This window comes from Lissotriton helveticus, chromosome 6 (genome assembly GCF_964261635.1).
Source record: "Lissotriton helveticus chromosome 6, aLisHel1.1, whole genome shotgun sequence".
In the NCBI taxonomy this organism is placed as follows: Eukaryota; Metazoa; Chordata; class Amphibia; order Caudata; family Salamandridae; genus Lissotriton; species Lissotriton helveticus.
In genome coordinates, this window is record NC_136067.1 from 1737380138 (window position 1) to 1737400705 (window position 20568).

At 43.8% G+C, this 20568-nt stretch overlaps 1 protein-coding gene across 19 annotated transcripts in view; it reads left to right on the top strand.

Moving 5' to 3' along the window:
* The first annotated feature begins 1516 nt into the window (after positions 1-1516).
* Positions 1517-20568, top strand: part of NRXN1 (neurexin 1) — a 1652744-nt gene continuing 1633692 nt past the window's right edge. For 18 of the 19 annotated variants that reach the window (XM_078649604.1, XM_078649606.1, XM_078649614.1 and 15 more), the window contains exons 1-2: positions 1517-1651; positions 4269-5637. In XM_078649604.1, the coding sequence (XP_078505730.1) occupies positions 4833-5637 (805 nt within the window). In that variant the 5' untranslated portion in view covers positions 1517-1651; positions 4269-4832. Of the gene's footprint in view, positions 1652-2672; positions 2833-4268; positions 5638-20568 lie in introns of those variants that run through there. The other variant, XM_078649605.1, reaches the window with a different exon arrangement.

The following is a 20568-nucleotide window of genomic DNA, read 5'->3' on the forward strand; positions in this document are numbered from 1 at the left end:
CATTCAGGGTTTTCTCATGTAATCTGAGATGTTTTTAGAATGTTAGACGTGTTCACAGTACATCCGATTCAATTTTACATACCTTTGAAGCTGATTAGTATAGTCTTGGGCCCGGCCGGGTCGGAATTATCACCGGCTGAGCGACTACCCGTTGATCTAATTTCTTCGGACACTGGCCTGAGGAAGTCGCGGAAAGACTGTTCCACATGTGACGAAACACGTGTCGGCTGGCTTGCTTGAGAATTAAAAGACCGAACTGTTTCCAAAAAATTCAAGAGACCAATTGCATTTTTGTTTACTGGCTTAATAGCTTATATATGTCTACACTGACACATGGTTTTTACTTAATTGTTGTGTGCCTGAGTATATGTTGAAACTACACTACTGATATGCTGTCACATGCTAAGGTTGTTGAATCCCAAGTTTGTTCCCATTGCCCAGAAACTAGTGTTAACGGCCTGAAAATTGTAAACGCGGGCGCCAATCATTTGCATACAAAACTGTACTAATCCTGCTTTCAGTTTAAACCTAGAAAGAATAATTCCCTAGATTGCTGCCAAACGAAATAACAGGGAGTTTTCATATCGTCCTTTGCATCTTTGCAACAGAGGACTCTGGCCTAAGAATGTGGAAGATGACCTCCCAGCACTATTCCTGGGTGAATGATGAAATCCTTGGGTAAGCTCAAACCCTGATATGCATGTAACTGATGCTTTTGATGTGTGCCCTTTCTTAGTAATACTGCGCCAGCAGCATGGAAGCCTAAAAAACATAAATGTACGCCTTACTTAATAACTAAATATACAGAGACTCACGTGAATATATCTCAAGCGTGTGAAGAAATCAAATACCTCATAAATTACACTGCAGCATGCATGCTCTAGTAAAAGCATGAAAATATGAAAGCATCTGCAGGCGAATGCAGTTTGTTCCCTCCTCTGAGTTATGAACATCAGACTTTTGATCCGTCTAGACCCGTCCTTTTGTCTCCCCTACGGTGAAAAGTGCTGAATGGAGCAGTATCCTCTAATGGACTTTCTGCGCACAGGAGAGGCGTCTTCTCGCGCAGGTTGGGCGCGATGGGGCTTCCGGCTCCACTTTCAAAAGCTGCTGTTCAACGCCTCCTCCGTGTCCGCCATTCCTTTACCTCTGCGTACCTTCTAAAGAGCTGCAAAGAGGGAAACAAGTGCAAATGGTACATGTTAATGAATATTCAGAGTAAATCCCAGAGATCATAGATTAAACTGTGAAGACACTTTTTGTATTTAGCCAAAGAGCACACGGAGAGCGTTGGGGAGAGCCCGTGAAGTAGCAATAATGGTGCTAGCTGGTGGCTGCGGGGATCCTGCCAGGGGCTCAGCTCAGCAGGACCATGGACAGCGGCAGCCGATCTTGTGAGCAGCCACTGCCAGCGCTGTCCGCGATGCTGCAGAGCGGAGCGAGGCCCCGCCCGCCCCTCGCAGACGAAGCCGTCACATGGCCCGCCCCGCCCTCTCTCCCCGACTCCTGGAGATAGAGGAGCTTCAGCCTTGACGCCGCCGAAAAGGCGCAGCAGCAGCACTTTGCCTTATCCCCGAAACCCGCAGACGGCTTTACACTGCCCGGCACACGCTTCAAAACCTCGCAAAAGCCAAAACAAGGAACCGCGCAGGTAAAAAAAAATCACAGCGACCTCTATTTGCTTCGGAATAGGATACCGAAGGCGCATGGGAGCGGTGTGGGGTGCGTGAAGGATGCTGAGGGCTGGGTGTGAGCTGCCTTCTCAATAGGTAGATGGAAGGTGGATTGGCGGGGGTGGCGTGCGGAGGAAGTTAAAAGCTGGATGGTTTGTTGTGGTCCACTGCACGGGGATTTAAAATGCTTGGGAGGGATGATGTGCACGGAGCAGGTCTCCGGGGATGCTGGACTGGGTGTTGTCTGGGCAGATGAAGCCGATTCCATCGGTCGTGGAAATGAATCTTGTTTACGCCTGGAGGAAGGTATGTGCTTGTTCCCCGGTTCTGCCGGAGCCTGTCTGCACTGCCAGGCGGTAGACTGGTGCAGGGCTCTTGAATGAGCTGGTGCTGAATGTTTTCCCAGAGGGGAGAGGTGCAGCAAATTCTATTTACAGTGACTGTGAAGGTACGAGCTGCCTGGTGCTGCTGGGAGGCATCTCCTGCTCGATGCTGTTAGAGATGAAGGGTGCCGGGTCTGTCTGTCTGCCGGGGGACCCGAGCTCGCCTCCTTTCGTCTGCAGCGCCGTTGTTTTCAAGCCCCCCTGTTCCCATCCAGTCATTTGTGGTATTTCCCGCATACAGAGGGTTTTCGAACAAGGAGTCCCCACGGGATAGTAAATGACGACTACCTGCCGGCTACGCCGATCTATTGTTTTATGGGGTGTTTTTTTTTTCTCCCTGTATTTTCTAATTGACATTGTTGAGTGCGTATGTGGTGTGTAGTGCGAGAGCTGGGCTGCCAGCAGTAATCCCACTTGCCACTGAAATACTTTCATTGATGAAATGGACGTTTCTGAAAGGGTGGCGCGTGTGTGTGCAGGGTGGTGTCTACTTTTGAGTTCTGCAGCCTGGTCCCTGGATCTTAGATCAGATATATTGTGCTGTGGCTCGTTGCACACCTCTTCATCACGGTACAAGCTGCCATGGGTGGAAGGAAGGGTTAACATTGTGGAAGGGGAGTGGAGAGAGGATCCGTCAGGGCACGAGAGGGAAGCCTTGGTGGAGTAACTGCAGATTGTGCCGTAGCCCCACTTAACTCATTGCTGTGGCGGTGCCTTGGCGTTTACGAATGGCTGGGTACCGTGTGGGTCAATCAAGCTTTGGACCGTTCCCGCTAGTAAGTCTCAGATCTTTTTTTATTCCTTGTTTTGCACCTGGGGAAATGAGATGGACAGGAGACCCTGCCATTTGGCCGCACGGTGGAGAAAGGATTTTTTTTTTTTTTTTTATAATGGGGTCCCCTGTCTGTGTGCTGTCAGCTGACACCTGTAGGGATCGCACTGCACTGAGAGCAGCAGCAGGGCTCCTGAAAGCAAGAAGACCACAATGCGGCGCCATAAATTACCGCCACTTTCTGCCCGTAAAAAGCTGTTAATTAGACATTGAGCTTCTGTGCCGAGGTGATAAATTTAGAACGAACAAAATACGTGTACACAGTAAAATTGGCATTGTTTAGTTGTACTCGACGGGGCGAGACAGCTTCCAATGTAATGACACGGATTACGGTACTGGAAGCTTCAATCACACCTCAAATTCGAACCTTACCTTTCTTTAGGAAAAAATACATCCCTTATTGAGTAAGCATGCATGCGTATACCTATATATGGACATCACCCTGACTTAAAAAAGGTTAACGCAAAACAGTTTATTTGCATTATTTATCGGTCCAAACAGTGTTGCACTGTAAGCCACTCTCAACATTTGAACCACTAAATCCATTGATGGTGTCAGTCACGGGGCCCATTAAAACACCGGGTCAAAGGGGGCTATTGACCGCGATCCACCATTGTGGATGCGGATCTGGGAGATATCTCACAATGATTAGAGAACGATTTGCAGACACCAAACTCCCGCCCTGATCCGCAGATTCGTATCGTCGAGAACCAGGTGTGAATAATGGCGGCCGTACAGAGCACACATCACATCTCTGCGTTCTAGAGAGCGGTCCTCACCTTTAGCGGGGTAGCAATGGGAAGAGCACCATTTTGTGTGGAAGTATTTCTAGAAGCCACTGACATTCTTGCTCGGTATGTGAACGCCCAAAAGCACCATTAAATCTGATGCTACAATCCCTGCTGCGTGTTCTATCCACCATTCACCCACTTATTATTCGAATTATGTAAGGATAAAGGGAGACCACCACTGCCAGGACTGTTACTTTAGTAAAAACAGTGAAGTAAATCTACTTTTTTTTTTGGGGGGGGGGGGGGATGTTTAATTAAAGAACAGCTGGCAGAGAAAGTCACTTTCTGGTAAATGGTTTTTTATTACATAAAACATTGTTTCTACAGGCAATGCTGTTTCTGTGATGTCTTATCGGCACAGTTAAATGGGTATAAATGCCTCCAATATGGTCAACGTGTATCATTTTGAGATATCTAAATGCAGCACAAAGCAGCAGGTGATGAAGGGGTCTGAATATTAAAATGGTGATATGGGTTCTGCTGAAGAAAATGAATGTAGGAAGGTACATGTCTTTTTCAAACTGGGTTCGTCGAATGTGCACATTTGTTATGCTTCACAGTTCATTTACATGCCTTTCATTCTTTGCAGATTTATGGAGCATTTTAAACTGAATATCAAATCTGAGACCTCAGTTTGGCAGTGGAAAGGACAGACGGGGAGCTGTCAAGCTTTGCATAGCAAATAGGAATTGAAATTCTTGACAGTTTATGGGTTTCGGCCCCACCGGGAGAGAGCAGCTCAGGAAACCATGAAGAGTGATTCATGCCTTGTGCTCTAGAGTCATTCCATGCGCTCCCTGACCTTAGTGTAGCATTTGTCATCGAGGCAGAGATGGGATTTTAATTGGCTTCCAAAGAACAAGAGGATCTATGTCGAGTGGCGCAATATACAGCGATGGATCCTGTGTAGAAAGGCATCCACACTGGACTACTGGTTGCAGCTAGTGCATTCATCATATTCATGTATGTTTTGATCCACTGGAGGAGTATTTCATGCTTGGAACTATGGACCACATATAAATATATGGTGCAACCCCAACATATCCCAACCCTTGAAGTCCCTAACGGTCAACTGGTGCCTTGGACATAGTTCTAGCAAATCGGTCTGCCATATTTTGACGGGAAGTCCCAGCAGAACTCCAAACTGCATTTTATGACATCACTAGGCTTTACCCGGAAGATTCACACCTTTCGGAGGACCCTAAGAACCCACAGATTGCAAGCCATGACTGGCTTGGTGAGGCAAGGGGGCCTCTTTATTTGGGCAGCCCTGATGCTGTGCTGCGTTGTGGACCTGGGGCATGGCTTGGAGTTCCCAGGGACTGAAGGCCAGTGGACACGATTCCCCAAGTGGAATGCCTGCTGCGAGAGTGAGATGAGCTTCAATATGAAGACCAAAAGTTCCAGTGGTCTGGTTGTCTACTTTGATGATGAGGGATTTTGCGACTTCTTGGAGCTGATTCTGCATGAGGGCCGGTTGCGACTCAGCTTCTCGATCTTCTGTGCTGAGCCCGCTATCCTGCTCAGCGACAGCTTAGTCAATGACAATGACTGGCACTCAGTAGTAATTCGACGTAACTTCAAGAACACCACACTAATCTTGGACAAGGAGGCCAAGTGGGTGGAGGTGAAATCTAAGCGGCGTGACATGACGGTCTTTAGCAGCCTTTTCATTGGCGGCATCCCACCTGAGCTGCGTGCTGCTACTCTCAAGCTTACTTTCTCAGCTGTCAAGGACCATGAGCCATACCGGGGCTGGATCTCGGATGTCAGGGTTAACTATACCGACTCTGCCCCTCTTGAGAGCAAAGAAGTTAAAGTGGCAGATGAGAGGGACCCATGTGGTGGGGCCATCAAGGAAGTAACATGCCTGAATGGCGGTGTCTGCAAGGTGGTGAATGATGAAGCCTTGTGCGATTGTGCACACACCGGCTATCAAGGCAAGGATTGCAGTGAAGGTAAGGCTCCTGTCCATTCTCTTGAAGGTGATCCTCTTCCAGTCACTTTTGGACTTTTGTCTGAGAGGTACAGGGACCCAGGCAGGGGCATGTTCCCTATTGAATAAGTTGAACCAAATGCCCACACTTTCCATTCTTTATTGTTGTTCCACCTTTTAGTATACTGTGCTCTGTTTTGTTTTGTCTCGCTCCATCGAGATTCTTTTCATTTTGCTTCTGAGAGGTTTTCTGTTGTTGTTTCTCCAAGTTCTTCTGATTTTGCTATTTAGACAAATTTTTTTTGGGCCCATTTCAGTGATGGTTCTATTTAAGGCCCACGTCCCATGTCATGTTTTGTGTATACCCCCATACTCCAATCTTTTGCTTATGCCTTCTTATGCTCAGCATTTCTTGTAAAAGCCTATTCTTTATGTTCAGGTTGTTCCCTGCAGTTATTCTGATACATCCAAACTATCATTTTTACTGCTCCCTTTTCAATTGTTGTGTGTACACATGTCTTCCTTTGATTTTTTTCTCCATGTCCCATCTTCTTCATTTTTCTGTTTATGTATCTCCACCTTCTTTGACTGATGATTCCTCTTTCATTCTTATAATGTGGACCGCAGCTCAAACCTTTCTTCCATTTCTACTCCCCTCTACCCAATATTTTGGTTAGACCATATCCCTCAATTAATCTCGTCATGACCTACTCTACTTATTCTTCTGTTGTATCTATCCCTGCGACCTCTCCTTTTTAAGTCTCCTGCCCTCTAGTGTTATCATTTCTATTTCACACTTCTTCCATTTTTCTTTTCATGCACCACCCATACCACAGACATGTTTGTACGATACCTCCATTCTTTTATTTATGTTTCCACACTTGTATTCATGTCCATTTCTGCTAATCTTTCAATTTATGACCCACATTTACCAATCTCCATGCCCCCTATGGCTCTGCTGTTTCATCAGTTCGCCATAAGCACTGCCATCTCCCTTTCTCCTGCTTTTTCTCACACCGTGACCTTTTATTTTACTACCAAGCAACTCCTCAATTTCTGTTTTCTCTAGTTAAATCCCTGTTGTGGAGAAGTGTGGCTCAATGGTTAGAGCGGCAGACCCTGATGCAGAGGTCTGGCCCGGGACCAGGGTTCGATTCCCGCCTCGGCGGGTCTTGGGCTCAATTTCCCCGGACCTGATAATTCTCGCCTCGGTGCCTAGTCTAATCATGGGTCCCACTCTGTGACTCTGGGCAATAGCTTGCTTAATCTCCACAATGGCCCCAGCAGCGCTGTGGATGCCTGGCTTCACCTTGGGGGTGCCCAGGAGTGGACATTTCACAGGAAAGCCAGGATGGGTTCCGCAGCGGTATGAATACAGCGCTACGAGGCCTCCGGGTAGAAGTGCGCTATATAAAATACAAACATTTACATTTACAAACATTTATGTTCTCTTTCTGTTATATTACATCACCTCACATATTTTTGTTTCCATACTTTTATGTGATTATCCTCACTCATTCATAGTCTCCAGTGAATGCCTGCTGCTTTGGTCCTCCTGTGTCTGATCTTTAAGGTTCTTCTGTTTGTAAAGCAATCCTTATAGAGTTTATGTTTCTTCAGATGCTCTGTGTCTTAGCTTTTAGCTTGTGCTGTCCTTTTGATTCTTCCAGTCTATTCCCTTGTCGAGTTGTTCTCTGGTGTGACGCATTTCCGGGCACTGGTGGCTGGAGGATGTGGGTGGTGGGGGTTGAGAAATTACCCACTTTCAGTGCTCAGTAATGGTGCCATGCCTTTTCTCATTGTGTACTCTTTTCCAAATACTTGTTGTTTGTTCCACATAAAAAAAATATTAGCACTGAAATTCTTGGTAACTATAACACCCCCTTTCATTACTGCTTGCATTTATTTAAAGGTAGCATGGTCTGTTTTTATCAGAAGTCATTTTTATTCCGTTTTATTTCTAAATGTATGATTTAATTCCTTGGGTGCAACATTTATTTTGTTGTATTGTATACATAATGCCCATTTCTTAGCGACATATTTTAGCTTAATTAAGTAGGAGTGACGAATTTCAAAGATGATTGCACAATTCAACCATTTGAATTATTAAGTGTATGATAAATATTTTTGTTTGGAAAATTAAGATGCAAAATCCAGGCCCGACTTAGGCAAGGCGATATTAAATCCGAAGATATGGACGAGTATTCACAAAGGTGTTCACCCTTGACTGTTGAGCATCTTAAAGTAGTTATATTTCCTGAGGTGAAAATTGTCAGTACCCAAATATATATATATATATAAAATCTTTAATGGGGAGCCTTGACACAAACAGCTGATATAATGCTTCAATTAAACTAATGTAACCAAAATAATAATAAGTATACATTAGGGACCATATTAATGTTTTATTCTTTTTCTGTGTTCATGTACACATTCATATTTTTAGATGCAAACCATTTTCATGGATAACAAATACATTTAATAATAAAACCCCAATTTCTAATCTTAGTGACTTGCCATAAAATATAAATGCCCCCATATTCTTTGCAATCCAAACAAAAATACGAAAAGATTTTATGAATGAGATAGGATTTTTAATTCCATCAACTTTCTATCAACAATGTTATGATTATAATAGAGTCGTAAGAGGGATAGTTTTAAAGCCACGTAAAACAAACAAATCACTGAAATATACAACTAGTATGCTGGGTGTGCCATGGCAGATTTGAGCAGAGTTGTACTTGTTTGCATAAATGGAATTAATGACATACTTTGTTTTGGTCTTAAAAGGCATATATTTTTAATATACAAACCATAAGCTCATATCCACACGCAGAAAAGGCATTCGAAGCTCTCCAGTGCTTGCAGTATATGTTTAAAATAATGACATCTGACTGCAACAGAAAATGTAAAAATACACAAAATCGTAATAATACATGATTCTGAAGCCCCACATTACTTACTAACAAGTATTACAAATCAATACCACGCATAGAAGACAAAATGGCAACGTTTATGATGCTGCTCGGATGTTGAATGTTGCACTTTGCGCAAACGCTGGCACCTGCAAGTAGTTTCAATGATGAAGTAAACATATTTTAACATTTAATGCCAGATGGCTGAAGCACTTTACCATTATAGCATCTTGGAGGAGATTAAGCAACATGGCCAACTGATGAAACTTACTATATAGATAAAAAGTCGGTCTCTACTGCAATTATATTTTCGCCAATATTGAAATTTTAGTTTGAGCCATATATTTTATATTTTATGTGCATATAGTGTAATGAATGTAAAGGAAATCTGCTCCAGGAAGGTGCTTGAAGTACCATCATACCACTTAACAAATTAATTATATAAAAAGAACCCCTGAGAAAAGGGACATGTTCTCTAAATATAACAGACTGAGTGTGAATTAAGTGCTTTTCAGGCTTTATTGCTACCAGTATAGGCACAGTCTTTTTTTGTTTTAGTTCTTGATGTTGTTGCTTACTTCACGTTACAGTATTCACACTCTAGCGATCATATTTTTCTATTGACCTGTACATCTTTAACTTCTACTACTGGTGTCGATTCCAGCGTGCAAGCTCACTTGAGCATGGAATCACTAAAATGGCCTCCAGCTCAGACGCTGACAGCACTGATCAGCTACAATAGTAAGAAGACAATGCAAGCTATGGAGAAACACAATGGGCCTCATTTAGGAAGGCCTTGCGCCACTGGTACGTCACTTTTTCCCGTCATCGGCGGCGCAAGACCTTCCTAAATAAGGCCCATTAATTTTTTTATTATTACCAAAATTATTAAACAAAGACATGCTAAAAAATGACATAACAAAACAGATTAGAATGAGAACACCTAAAACCTTCTAGTAGTTTACCCAAAAATGAAATATGTACTTCCTCTTTATTATTTGTTTATATTTCGTCCCATAATCTGCAATGTTAACAGCTCCCCGTGCCATTGAAAGCCCTCCCTTTGAGAAACACACAGTGAAATGACTTTCTTGGGCCTGTTTTCCACAGATTTATAATCAGATTACAGGTGTATTAATATTCAGTAATACATCATTAAATGTAATATATTATCATCATTTGTTGGATTTTTTTGAAGTGAAATACACCACAAACATTTAGAATGACATGCTAGGCTTGCCTTCTGTCTTGCACAGTTTTTGATTTCCAATGATTTTTGTATACAGTTTGGCGCATATGTTTGAAGTATGTACATGAGACACAAATATGTACTTTTATAGTATATTTCAAAGTAGCAAGCGTAACCCCGTTCTCTCTTTATACCTATCTTTTGATCTTACTATCAACCCTTCCTCTTGCTTTATAATCACTCTTCATTTTCTCTTTCCATATTGCTCTTCCTCCCGTTCTCTTCCTCATATCCCTCAATCTTCCACCTTCACTCTCCTCTGCATATTTCTTCCCATCACACTGTCCCCCTCTACCCTTTGTGGCACATGTAAAGCTCCTATTGATTTCTTTTTTTCACATGTGTTTCTTCACAGAATGTTCATACTGGTATGTTATTAGGAACCTTAGATCAAGCAACACATTTCTATTGGTGGACCAAATATTTATATTTGCTATTTCATCTTCAGTTATCAGCTACTGAATGACCAATAAAACTTATTGACATATACATCGTATTGAAAATGTTAACTTTTTAAAGGATAGAACTCAATCAATCCATTGTCCCATGATTAGGTGCTTAACTAGTTCAGTTTAATAATTATAAATATACAATGATGAATAATATTAACACCATGCATTAAGACATAAAATCATCACATATTGGGTTGCAGTACGACTAAGTGTACATTCATCTTTAAGAAAGCAATAGGCAATGGTGTATAAAACATGAACAAGCCCACCTTGACATTAAACGGTGTCCAGGTAGGAGGAACTGATGCTGTTGATCACAAAATATCCCTAAGTCAGAGATAACAGATATTACTCATCTCAAAATGGCCACTTAGGTATGACATAGGAGGAGCTTATAACAAGATGAAGAATTGAGCAGAACAAAAAGTAATGCCTCACTTAACCTAAAAGGCCTAATTTATTCTTTCACATTTTTAGCATACTAGTTTAAATTTATAAATGAACCAATAAGTACTGTACAAACTGTCCCACTTTATGACCGAGACAGGAAATAGGTTTGAACTTCAAGTGAAATGCTAATGAAATTCTTTTAAATCAGTTTTCTTTTTCCGAGCAATTTCTTATCATCACATAGATTGCACATTTAAATTACACCTCATTGTAGTTTGACTTTTAAAAACATACAATGTAGAATGGAAATTATAATTTGTCAAGTACATTAGAGGTTCCCGAAACTGCTAAGTATTAATAGATTCAGAAAAACTATCAATGTACACATATTTTATTTTACCAATTATATGATTCACTCGTATTTTTCTAATTTATTTTTATGTTTTTGTTTTATGTTCAAACATGTTTATACATGACAAATAGATGCCAAATCATCACCACATTTCCTTTTACAAAAAGTATAGCCTCCATCTAGCTATGATGGACACACCTTAAAAGAGAAAAACAGAGCCTGAGAAGCAAGTGATTGAGAGTCCTTTTTAATTTATTGGGCAAAACGAAAAACTGCGAAGCAATCTTGGTTCATATGTGCTTTTTAAAAATAATTAAAGCCTGACATAATCAATCAAATCATAAGGGGTTATGGTATGTTATGTTATATTGACTTGTAGAGCACACTAATCACCAGTGACAGTATCCAGGCGCGGATGTAAGCATCTGTAGATAAAGGAGTGCAGGCCTATATTGTGCAAAGTTAGCATATTTAAAAATGGGTACAATACACTTTTTACACAGTGACATATATTTAAAAATGGTTACAATACACTTTTTACACAGTGACATATAAATTAAAATAAAAAATAAAGTGAATAATATTAATTGAAAGGATACATTATTACAAGGACAGAGATAAATACTATCATGTAAGCTAAGGGACTGCTGAAAGTTAAATAATATTGTACCAGTCCCATCCGAAACTAGGTAAACAAATTTCGGTCCCAGGAATCATTAGTTTTACAGAAATAATATGCCATCTTAGGAGTAGTCTTCACCATAAGATAAGATTCAACTGACTATTTTGATAACTCGTACAGTCATGTGTTTGTTGATGGAAATTTGAAAACAGTTTTAGCTGATAACCTATCCCTCTTTGATGTTTTTCGAAGAATCAAATTTGCCTGATCTGCCCAGTTTGGAACAGAGAGTCTTAACATGGCATAGCCAACTTGACCTGCCATAGCAACACTTTGAATATTAGTTTATTTAAGGTGGTAGAAGGATTCAACCATATGGAGATCTATAACTATAGGGGTGCAAATTGGATTCTGACTGAAAGATAAGGGACTTCAATCTTTTCAGCACAAGAGTAATGTGGACAACTCGTCGGGACAGACAAGAGCCCTTGACAAAATTTGTTTTCTTCTATTTGGATGTCACCTGGATTAATGTAACCCCAGATACCCGCCTTATAACAGGCAACACAAATACACTTGGATTAATATAAAGTCAACATGAGCAGAATATGTTTCTTATTTAATTTGTGTGCAAAATTATAAACACCTGAATAGAATTCTACAAAAAAACTTTAATTTAATCTTTATGATTATTTGGAACAGGAATCAATGGCAAAATCGGCACCTAAGTCAGAAAAAGCAACAACATTCTATAAATTATGACCTTTCATTCTAAAGTTTCTTGATTTTACAATTATTTTTACCAGTGACCATTACAAATATCTTATTATAGTTAGTGCTGATGTTTCTGTCATCCATTCAAGAAATAAAGCCATCAAGTGCAAATTTTCAGTGTATTAGCTGGCCTGGCCAATAAAACTGCATCATGCATATATAATAATATTGGTATTAAACAATTACCAATACACTGAATGTCCTTATACCTTGTAGTTAAAAAAAGATTCAAGATCATTAATATATAAAATAAATAAAATCGAAGCCAACGCACAACCATGTCTGACTCCCCTCGCCAATGTAAAAGTCTCCTTTGGTGGTACAATAAACCTTAACTTTTAAGTCATTGTGCAAATGTTGCCGTAAAGACAAGACACCCAGGTCAACATAAATGGTGGCAATAATGGACCACAGTTTTGACCTACTGACACGGTCGAAGCTTGAACGGAGATCCATTAAGGCCTGATTCGAAGTACCCCTATTTATAACAGTGTAGTCCTCAATTAAACGGTGTTGGTTGAGACACTGCTCTACAGCTCCCAGAGTAGATCTAAAATTAGTTTGTCTAAAACCATACTGTACTTCTGAGAAAATATCTTTCTCCCCTGCCCAGCTCAGTATCCATTCCATAATAACTCTCCCCACTATTTTTGTCACAGAATCTATCAAGGAGATGAGTCAGTACATTGTGAGTCCTCTCTGTTACCTTTTTTGTACTCTGGGTTAGTGATTGACTGTGACCAGGAGTCTGGTATCCTTTACACACTTCTGCATTAGGAACCCTGGTTAAGAATTGGAGCTTAGAGATAAATACTACTTTTAAATAGGTACTTAGGAACCATTTCCAGACTGGGCTCGTTCATGCCAGGACTACTAAAAATTCTGTTTCTTACTTTTTGCTAACAGAAGATCATTTCGTACTAGTATGCATGGAGCACCCTATCCCCAATTGATCATGGGCAGATAGACAAACCTCATCATATTTGTTTTTTATAAATAGGCTTTTTTGGGGTTTTCACAACATGAACAGTATACAGGTCATGTTGCAGTATTGTGTAGCATTGCAATCATCACAATCAGTCATACAACCCTCAACTCCCTCCCTAAACCACTCCCCCACCAAGTCGTGCCAACAGGTATCCTCGACAGGCCTATCTCAGCAGGATATTCCCAGGCTACAAACCATGTGCCAAAAACAATCTACACCATACAGCTTAGGCCTAGAGCTCGAAGTTCTCGTAGAAGCAGTGGTAAGCGATGTCCCTCTTTTAGTTGAGATCTTGTTTCTGTGCTAGTTGACATTCGGGAGATGCCACTGGTGACTGAGTGTCTGGGTCCTTCATACAATCCAGCAGTGCCTCCCAAGCCATGGCCATCTCCAGGGAGCCATAGCCCAATCTTACTTCCAGTGAAGCACTACATTTTCACACTCTGCCCACAGCTCAAGTTCCTTTCGCCAAATCGTCACCCTAGGTCCCCTGGCAGCATTCCAGTTACATAAGATTTCCTCTTAGCAAATATTAGGGCCAGACCTTGGAACATATTTATGACCTTAGTTTTGGCAGTATGTGGGAACTAGCACATCAAGCAGTGCCCCAGTGAACAGGGGACCCCCCACATTGTTATGTCAGCCACTGTGGACATGACCCCATCCTAGTATTCAGTTAGTGATGGGCAGGACCACAGCATAAGAAATATCTTGCAGCTACCTCCCAATATCTCAAACATGCAGCCCCCACAGTGTGGAAAAAACATTTTCACCCTGCCTAGGGTAATGTATGCACTGTGTGGGATATAGAAGTTAATCAGTTTAAATCAGGCATTTCTAGGCATTTTTGGGTACAGTTCCATTACCATGCCCAATCACCCTTCAGAATTGGTACCCCCAATTCCTCCTCCCACCATTCCTGTAGACCATCCAATGGTGCCACCACATCTGCTCTGATCGCACTGTATAGTGTGGAGACTGCCTTAAAGGTGTCAGAACTCGTGACCACAAATTGACAACTCCTATTATTTGGTGGCTTCAACATACCATCCCACCAGTGCTTCCTGAACACCACAGATACCGCCCTTTGCAGGAGAAACGTCCCCTGTGGCAGGTCAAATTCCAGACTAAGTTTCTCAACTGGTAGTAACTTTTCTGCTTGAAACATATAAACTACTCGAGCTATACACACAGTCGTCCATTCCAATAACCCCTGTCTATCTCCCCATGTGGTGGAAGCTCTAAGGTGCCTATGGGCCAGTCAGACAAGTATGGGAATTGTGTCCATGTTTTTTGCAAGCATCTGATCCAGGAGCACCTGATTACTTGAAGATCTCTTGTGTCCACCCAACGTGGACATTGAGTAGCCAGGAGCACCTAATCTAACTGTTGAAGCACTGGCATGAACGGTCCAACTACCCTCCCCGGGGCCATCCTATTAGCTACCCATTGAGTGAATCACTTTAGCTGTGCTGTTCTATAGTACGATTCGAAGTCAGGGCTTGCTAGTCCTCCTTCCCCCACAGGGCATTGAAAGGTTATCAGAGCCCCTCTCCGGTGGCTTGTGTCTCAGATAAAGGGGATAATCAACGAGTCTGGATCTCTAAACATAGTGCTGGCATTCCACACAGGTAGAACCATAAAAAGTACAGTAGTCTGGGGAATGCCGCCATCTTAAGAAGAGCTATGTGCTCTGCTACTGACAATGTGACCCTCTTCCGAAAAGCAACACTCACCTTGAGGTAACGGAGAACTGCCCCCACAATCCCTTCTAACAGGTCAGCCGTGTCATGGAATATTGTAATCCCTAAGTATTGCAGTCTTCGGAGTTCCCATTTCAGCTCCTGTAGCATCTCTGGGGCTGATGGTCCGAATCCACAGGGAACAACCGCATCTTCTGCCAAGTCACTCCAAAACCAGTTAACAATCCAAGTCGATTCAACAGCCTCATCACCCCGCTAGTTCTGAGTCAGCATGCCGTAGAAATAGTAGCAAATCATTAGTGTATAGGGCAATGTGATGGGGTCGGCCCCCAACCTCAAGACCCCGGTAAAGAGCTCCAGTCCGGATGCTGCAGACCAATGGCTGCATAGTCAAAGTGAATAGTAACGGTGATAGGGGGCAGCCCTGTCTGATTCCCCAGTCCACTGCATATCCCTCAGAGATCAGCAGGACAGTTTTCACCCGGGCCATCGGGTCAGAATACAATAGTTTGATCCAGCCTATTAAGTCCCTCCCCAATCTCAATTTCTCCGTTACCCTACGGAAAAAGTCCCATTCTAGGTTATCAAAGGCTTTCGCTATGTTGATCACATATATCACTGCTGTTCCCCAGTCAAAGGTGTCAGTCGCCATCAATGTCAACATCCTCTGTATGTTAAGTGCTGAATTGCAGCTGGGGATGAACCCCGCTTGGTCTGGATGTACCAGTTTGGTCATGCAAGACAAAAGCCTAGTCACTGAGACCTGACTAAGAATTTTTTATCTTTGTTAAACATTGATAATGGTTGATACGCTTTACAATAATGTGGCGGTGTGCCCAGTTTAAGTAATGGCACCATTAACGCCTTGTAGGTGGAGGTCGACAGGTGCCCTGTATCCTCTGCTGCTCTGTACATTTCCAATAACTTGGTACCCAGTATCTCTGCATATGTGACATAAAATTCAACAAGGAGCCCATCTATCCTATGTGTTTTTCTCTGTACCATGTGTCTTCGAGGATGCCCATATTTCTTGCAACCCTCTCTTAAATCTTCAGCCTCCTCTCACATGCGAGCTGGCATGACCAGTGGGTCTAGGAAGTCATACATGGTGCTCGTAGGGTGTTTGGAGGTACTCGCATAGAACCAGAAGTAATATTCCTTGACATGGTCTATCATGTCAGACTGTCTATAGAGCTGTTCCCCAAGGTCTGTTTCCAATTCTACTATCATGGATCACTGTTTGGCCAGATTGGCGAGCCAGGCAAGGAGCAAGCCGGTTCTGACATGCTAGGAGCTCCCTTCAGTCTATCAGGGCCTGTTGCAGTTCTGGGTGACCCAATGTTTGCTTTTCTACCTCCCTCAGTCCCGCTTCGGGAGTGACCACCTCATCTAGCAAGGTGCGTCTGTCACCCACCGCTCCTGCAATGCACATCTCTCTAATCACGGCTTTGAAAGCGCCCCACTCTAGCTGCAGAGTGGATGCCGTGTCAGCATTGTCTTTAAATATTGTCTAATAATATCTGCAAATGTAGATTGGAAAATGGGGTCCGCTAAGGACTCTGGCTTCAGCTTCCTCATGAGGACACAGCATCTAGTGTGCAACCTGTTCAGATAGAGTGGCACTGAGATATGATCCAGTATAATCCTTGCTAAGTATTCAGTGTTGTGGACCAATCCATGCATGTCAGGGGAACAGAGGAAGGTGTCCAAAAGCACATGTAGCTCATGGAGGCTTGAAAAGAAGGAGCAATATCTGGTTGCTGGGTGGGTGCGGTGCCAGGAGTCTGCCAGACCCAATTGGATCTGTCACCCAGCAAACATACGAGCCATCCTGCTAACCGGGTTGCCGCCTAGTGGAGGATGAGACCTCTCTAGTGCAGAGTCAGCCTCACTATTGTAATCCCCTCTGATGAGGACCTACTGCACTAGAGAAGGCGCCAGTTCCCATGACAATTCCTCCAGAAATGCTCGCTGATCTACGTTTGGGGCCAGGAGCGGCCCATGCAGGTAAGGGCAGCAGGGTGGGGGCAGTCTACAGATGATGACAATGGAAAACAAAAAAAGAAAATCACCTACCTAGCACTACTCTGTGATACCCCCCACCCTGCCTAACCACTCTTAGCTGCATGGGCTGCTCCTGTTTGGGGCATAAACATTAACCATGTCAGGTCTCGTCCAGCGAAGCACTCCGCCACCACTACATTTCAGTCTACTGGGGCTACTAGTACCCCAATTTTCTGGAAAGGGACCCCTGGATGTACCAATATAAGTGCTCCTCTTGAAAATGCAGAGTATGCAGTGTAAAAGGCCTGGCCTTGTAATATCTTCTGCAGCGCCATTCCCTCCTGAGCTGTAAATGCGTTTCTGGTAGTAGGGTAATATGTACCCCCTTTTTCTTTAAGTCAGAAAACACTTTGTGTCTCTTAGACATACTATTTACCCCTGTATGTTCCAGGACAGGAACTTATATTTTATGGAGGTCTCTATTGAAAATACACTTGCACTACAGATTGTATCCACTTGCTAGCCCCGGCCTTGCTGCATAACTCACACTCCTTGGTCTGGAACCTACTTAGTAACCCTACTAGTGTGTGGCTCGGGTAAAATCACACTCAATCAAACAACACTCATCCTAACTCCTCATTACCAGGACAAGTAGGCAACATCCCCCCATCCAAACTAGCTTTTTACTTTCAACCACTAGCGGGTGTACCCATGTGTAACTCCCAAAGAGGGGTGTAATAGTCCGAGCATCCCATGCTAGGCAGCTCACCATCCAGCAGCATGAAGTAATCGTAGACCAACTACCGAGGGATCTTGTAACCCTCCAAACAGTCTAAGGGGCACCCGACTAGTGAGTTCTCTTCAGTGTCTGGTGCAGTGTAGGCAAAGGCTGTCTAGGCTACTGGAGTTCATCAGCTGTTCCTGGCATCACCACAGGCAGCCCACTATCAGAGCACGCTGAGGAGGTTAAACTACGGTCTGAGTTTGTGTTCGAGTCCCGAGCATCATAATTCGTCCAATGTTGATGAGGGCGCTCACTCCTGATTCACTCATAGTTTCCACCACTTCCACTGCTCGCAGTTGTTTTTGTTTGACCTCTTCTTTTGAGGTAGCTTCTTGTTCTGGGTCTTGATTTGATTCTCGTTAATTTCTTCCTTTGCTGTGAATGGCTGTTCACAGGTGGCAGCTGCTGGTCACCCCACTCCAAAACCTCCAGTGATCTCTGGAAGAAAGGTACTCCAGTGGCCATTGTCACTCGTAGTCTGGTGGGGAACATCATTGTATAGTTGATTCCCAACTGCCGAAGAGGCCTCTCAACCTACAGGAAAGTAGATCGCTGCTTTTTGACCTCCTTGGTGAATTCTGGGAACAGCAGGATTTTGCTGTTCTCATTTTCACGTCTCCATTGATCTGACTTGCTGCAGTATGTGGTCCAGATCCTTAAAATGTAATAGTCTGGCCATCATAGACTAAAGAGGAGCCCCTGGGGGCGAAGGTCACTTTCTAGAGTGAAGAAGGATGAGAGCCCCTCAGTGCAACCTCATCTTTCAATCATTGTTCAAGGAAGACCAAAATGTGATCCCCACTATGCATTCAGGAAGGCCAATCGCTCTAATGTTATTCCTACGGGATATGCTTTCAGCTTGCTCTGCCAAGAATTGTAAAGTTTTGACCCTATTTTCAATTGAGTTAAGGTGCTCCTGAAGCAGCGCCACCTCTGGAGGACCTCCACCTATATCCTTTCTGCCGTTGCAACTTGTTCTGGAAGACGCTTGTGTCCATCTCTCAGGATCCACAGACCTGCCTCAAGTGTGCTAGTTTTTCATCCAGTGCCTCTCTTGAGGCAGTTATGGCTTACAAAATATCATTTAGAGTGAATGTGTTGCTGGACTCCCCTCTCCACTTGGCGCATCATTAACGTCTCCTGAGGGTGACCCTCCGGTGTCTGTCTACTTTTATGTGGGGACTTTACCCATGGCTATGTCCGTCCAGTCACACCCTTGTGTGGTAAAACAGCCTCCATTCTCTCTCACCAGGGAGGGACCACTGAGGAGGAGGAGGGGGAAAAAGCAGCGTACCCCCCCTGGGTCTCAGCAAGCGGCAGCCAGTATCCAACCAATATGAGTTCACATGTTGCATCTCTGCCATATGCCTCCTGATTTGGACTTCCAGCATAGGGTCAGGGATCATTGAAGTCGGAGTGGTCTAGTCGCTTTCAGGACCAGTTTCCCACAAGTTGTTCTCTGTTGGGCCCCACCTCTCTCACCACTTCTCGATATCAGCAACTGTGCCTCTTCTCTAACTGTGTGATCACTCGTACTTTTGTAATCAGCTCTCCACCGGGACCCTAACACCGCTCTGCTAACATGCCATTAGTCACAGTGAGGTCTTGTCGCAGGGCTGCCCACCTCTGTCTTCCCCTCCGTGCCAAACTACTGTTTTTTTTGGGGGGGGGGAGTTTAATCTGAGTACCAGAGTGGCACCCCTACCTTCGCCTCTACTTAGTCCCCAGCTGCTCCTGCCCCTCAGTCAGGTGTTAGCTTAAGGTGTCCCCAAAAGCGTGAGGCCATGCCAGTTCAGATGCTTGATGGGGGGAGTCCTCCCAGTGCATTGGAATCCTCACTGGGGTGCCTGCTCTCCAGGAGACTCCAACCATTTTGCCAACCACCTCAGGCCAAATGACCTACTTTGTTCCCCTCAGGCAGGGAGGTAGGAACCAGATGGCCTCGCTTCTCTCTTTAAAGTGTTAGGCCACACTTCACCCTTCTTTGCAGATGGGGACTGCAGCCATTGCTTTCGGAAACAGCAGGGCGTGTTCTTGGGCCCTCACCTCCTGTTCATCAGGGGCAGCGGCACAAGACACAAACTTCAGCGTCTGCTGGCATCTACAATGAGGTCACTCCTTTCTACAAGCCCAGCAGGGCACTGCGTTGTCTGTTTTCTCTGCAGTGCTCTCTCCAACTCCCTGGTTTGTAGCTCATCCGTCAGGAAGCAGTTTGGGCAGCCGGGCACTTATGCACTCCCGCTGTCATTCCCTCATGTTGGAATCAGGACAGTGTTGTCTGTTTTCTCCACGGTGCACTCTTCCATCACTCCCACCGACTCCCTGGTTTGTAGCTCGGCCAGCGGATGTACGACATTACAATGCATGCTTTTACAATGCATGATTTTACAACGCGAGTTTTACAACGCATACCATTACAACGCATAGTGCTTTGGGGCGCTTGATAGTGATTTATTTAATTTACTATTCCAACTCAAGTCCCCGTGGATAGTAGGGAAGGTGTTGGATAGTAAATTAAATATATTCCCTATCTTAGACCGCCCCCCAGCGCAATGCGTTGTAATGGTTTGCGTTGTAAAAGCTACGATGTGAAAGCACTGTGTGGTAAAAGTTACATTGTAAGTGATGTTCCCCCGGCCAGCAGCTAGCAGCCTGTGTGGCTGGGTATTTCTGCACTCCCACTATGGTTCCCTTGTGTTGGAACGTAGTAGCCCCATGGC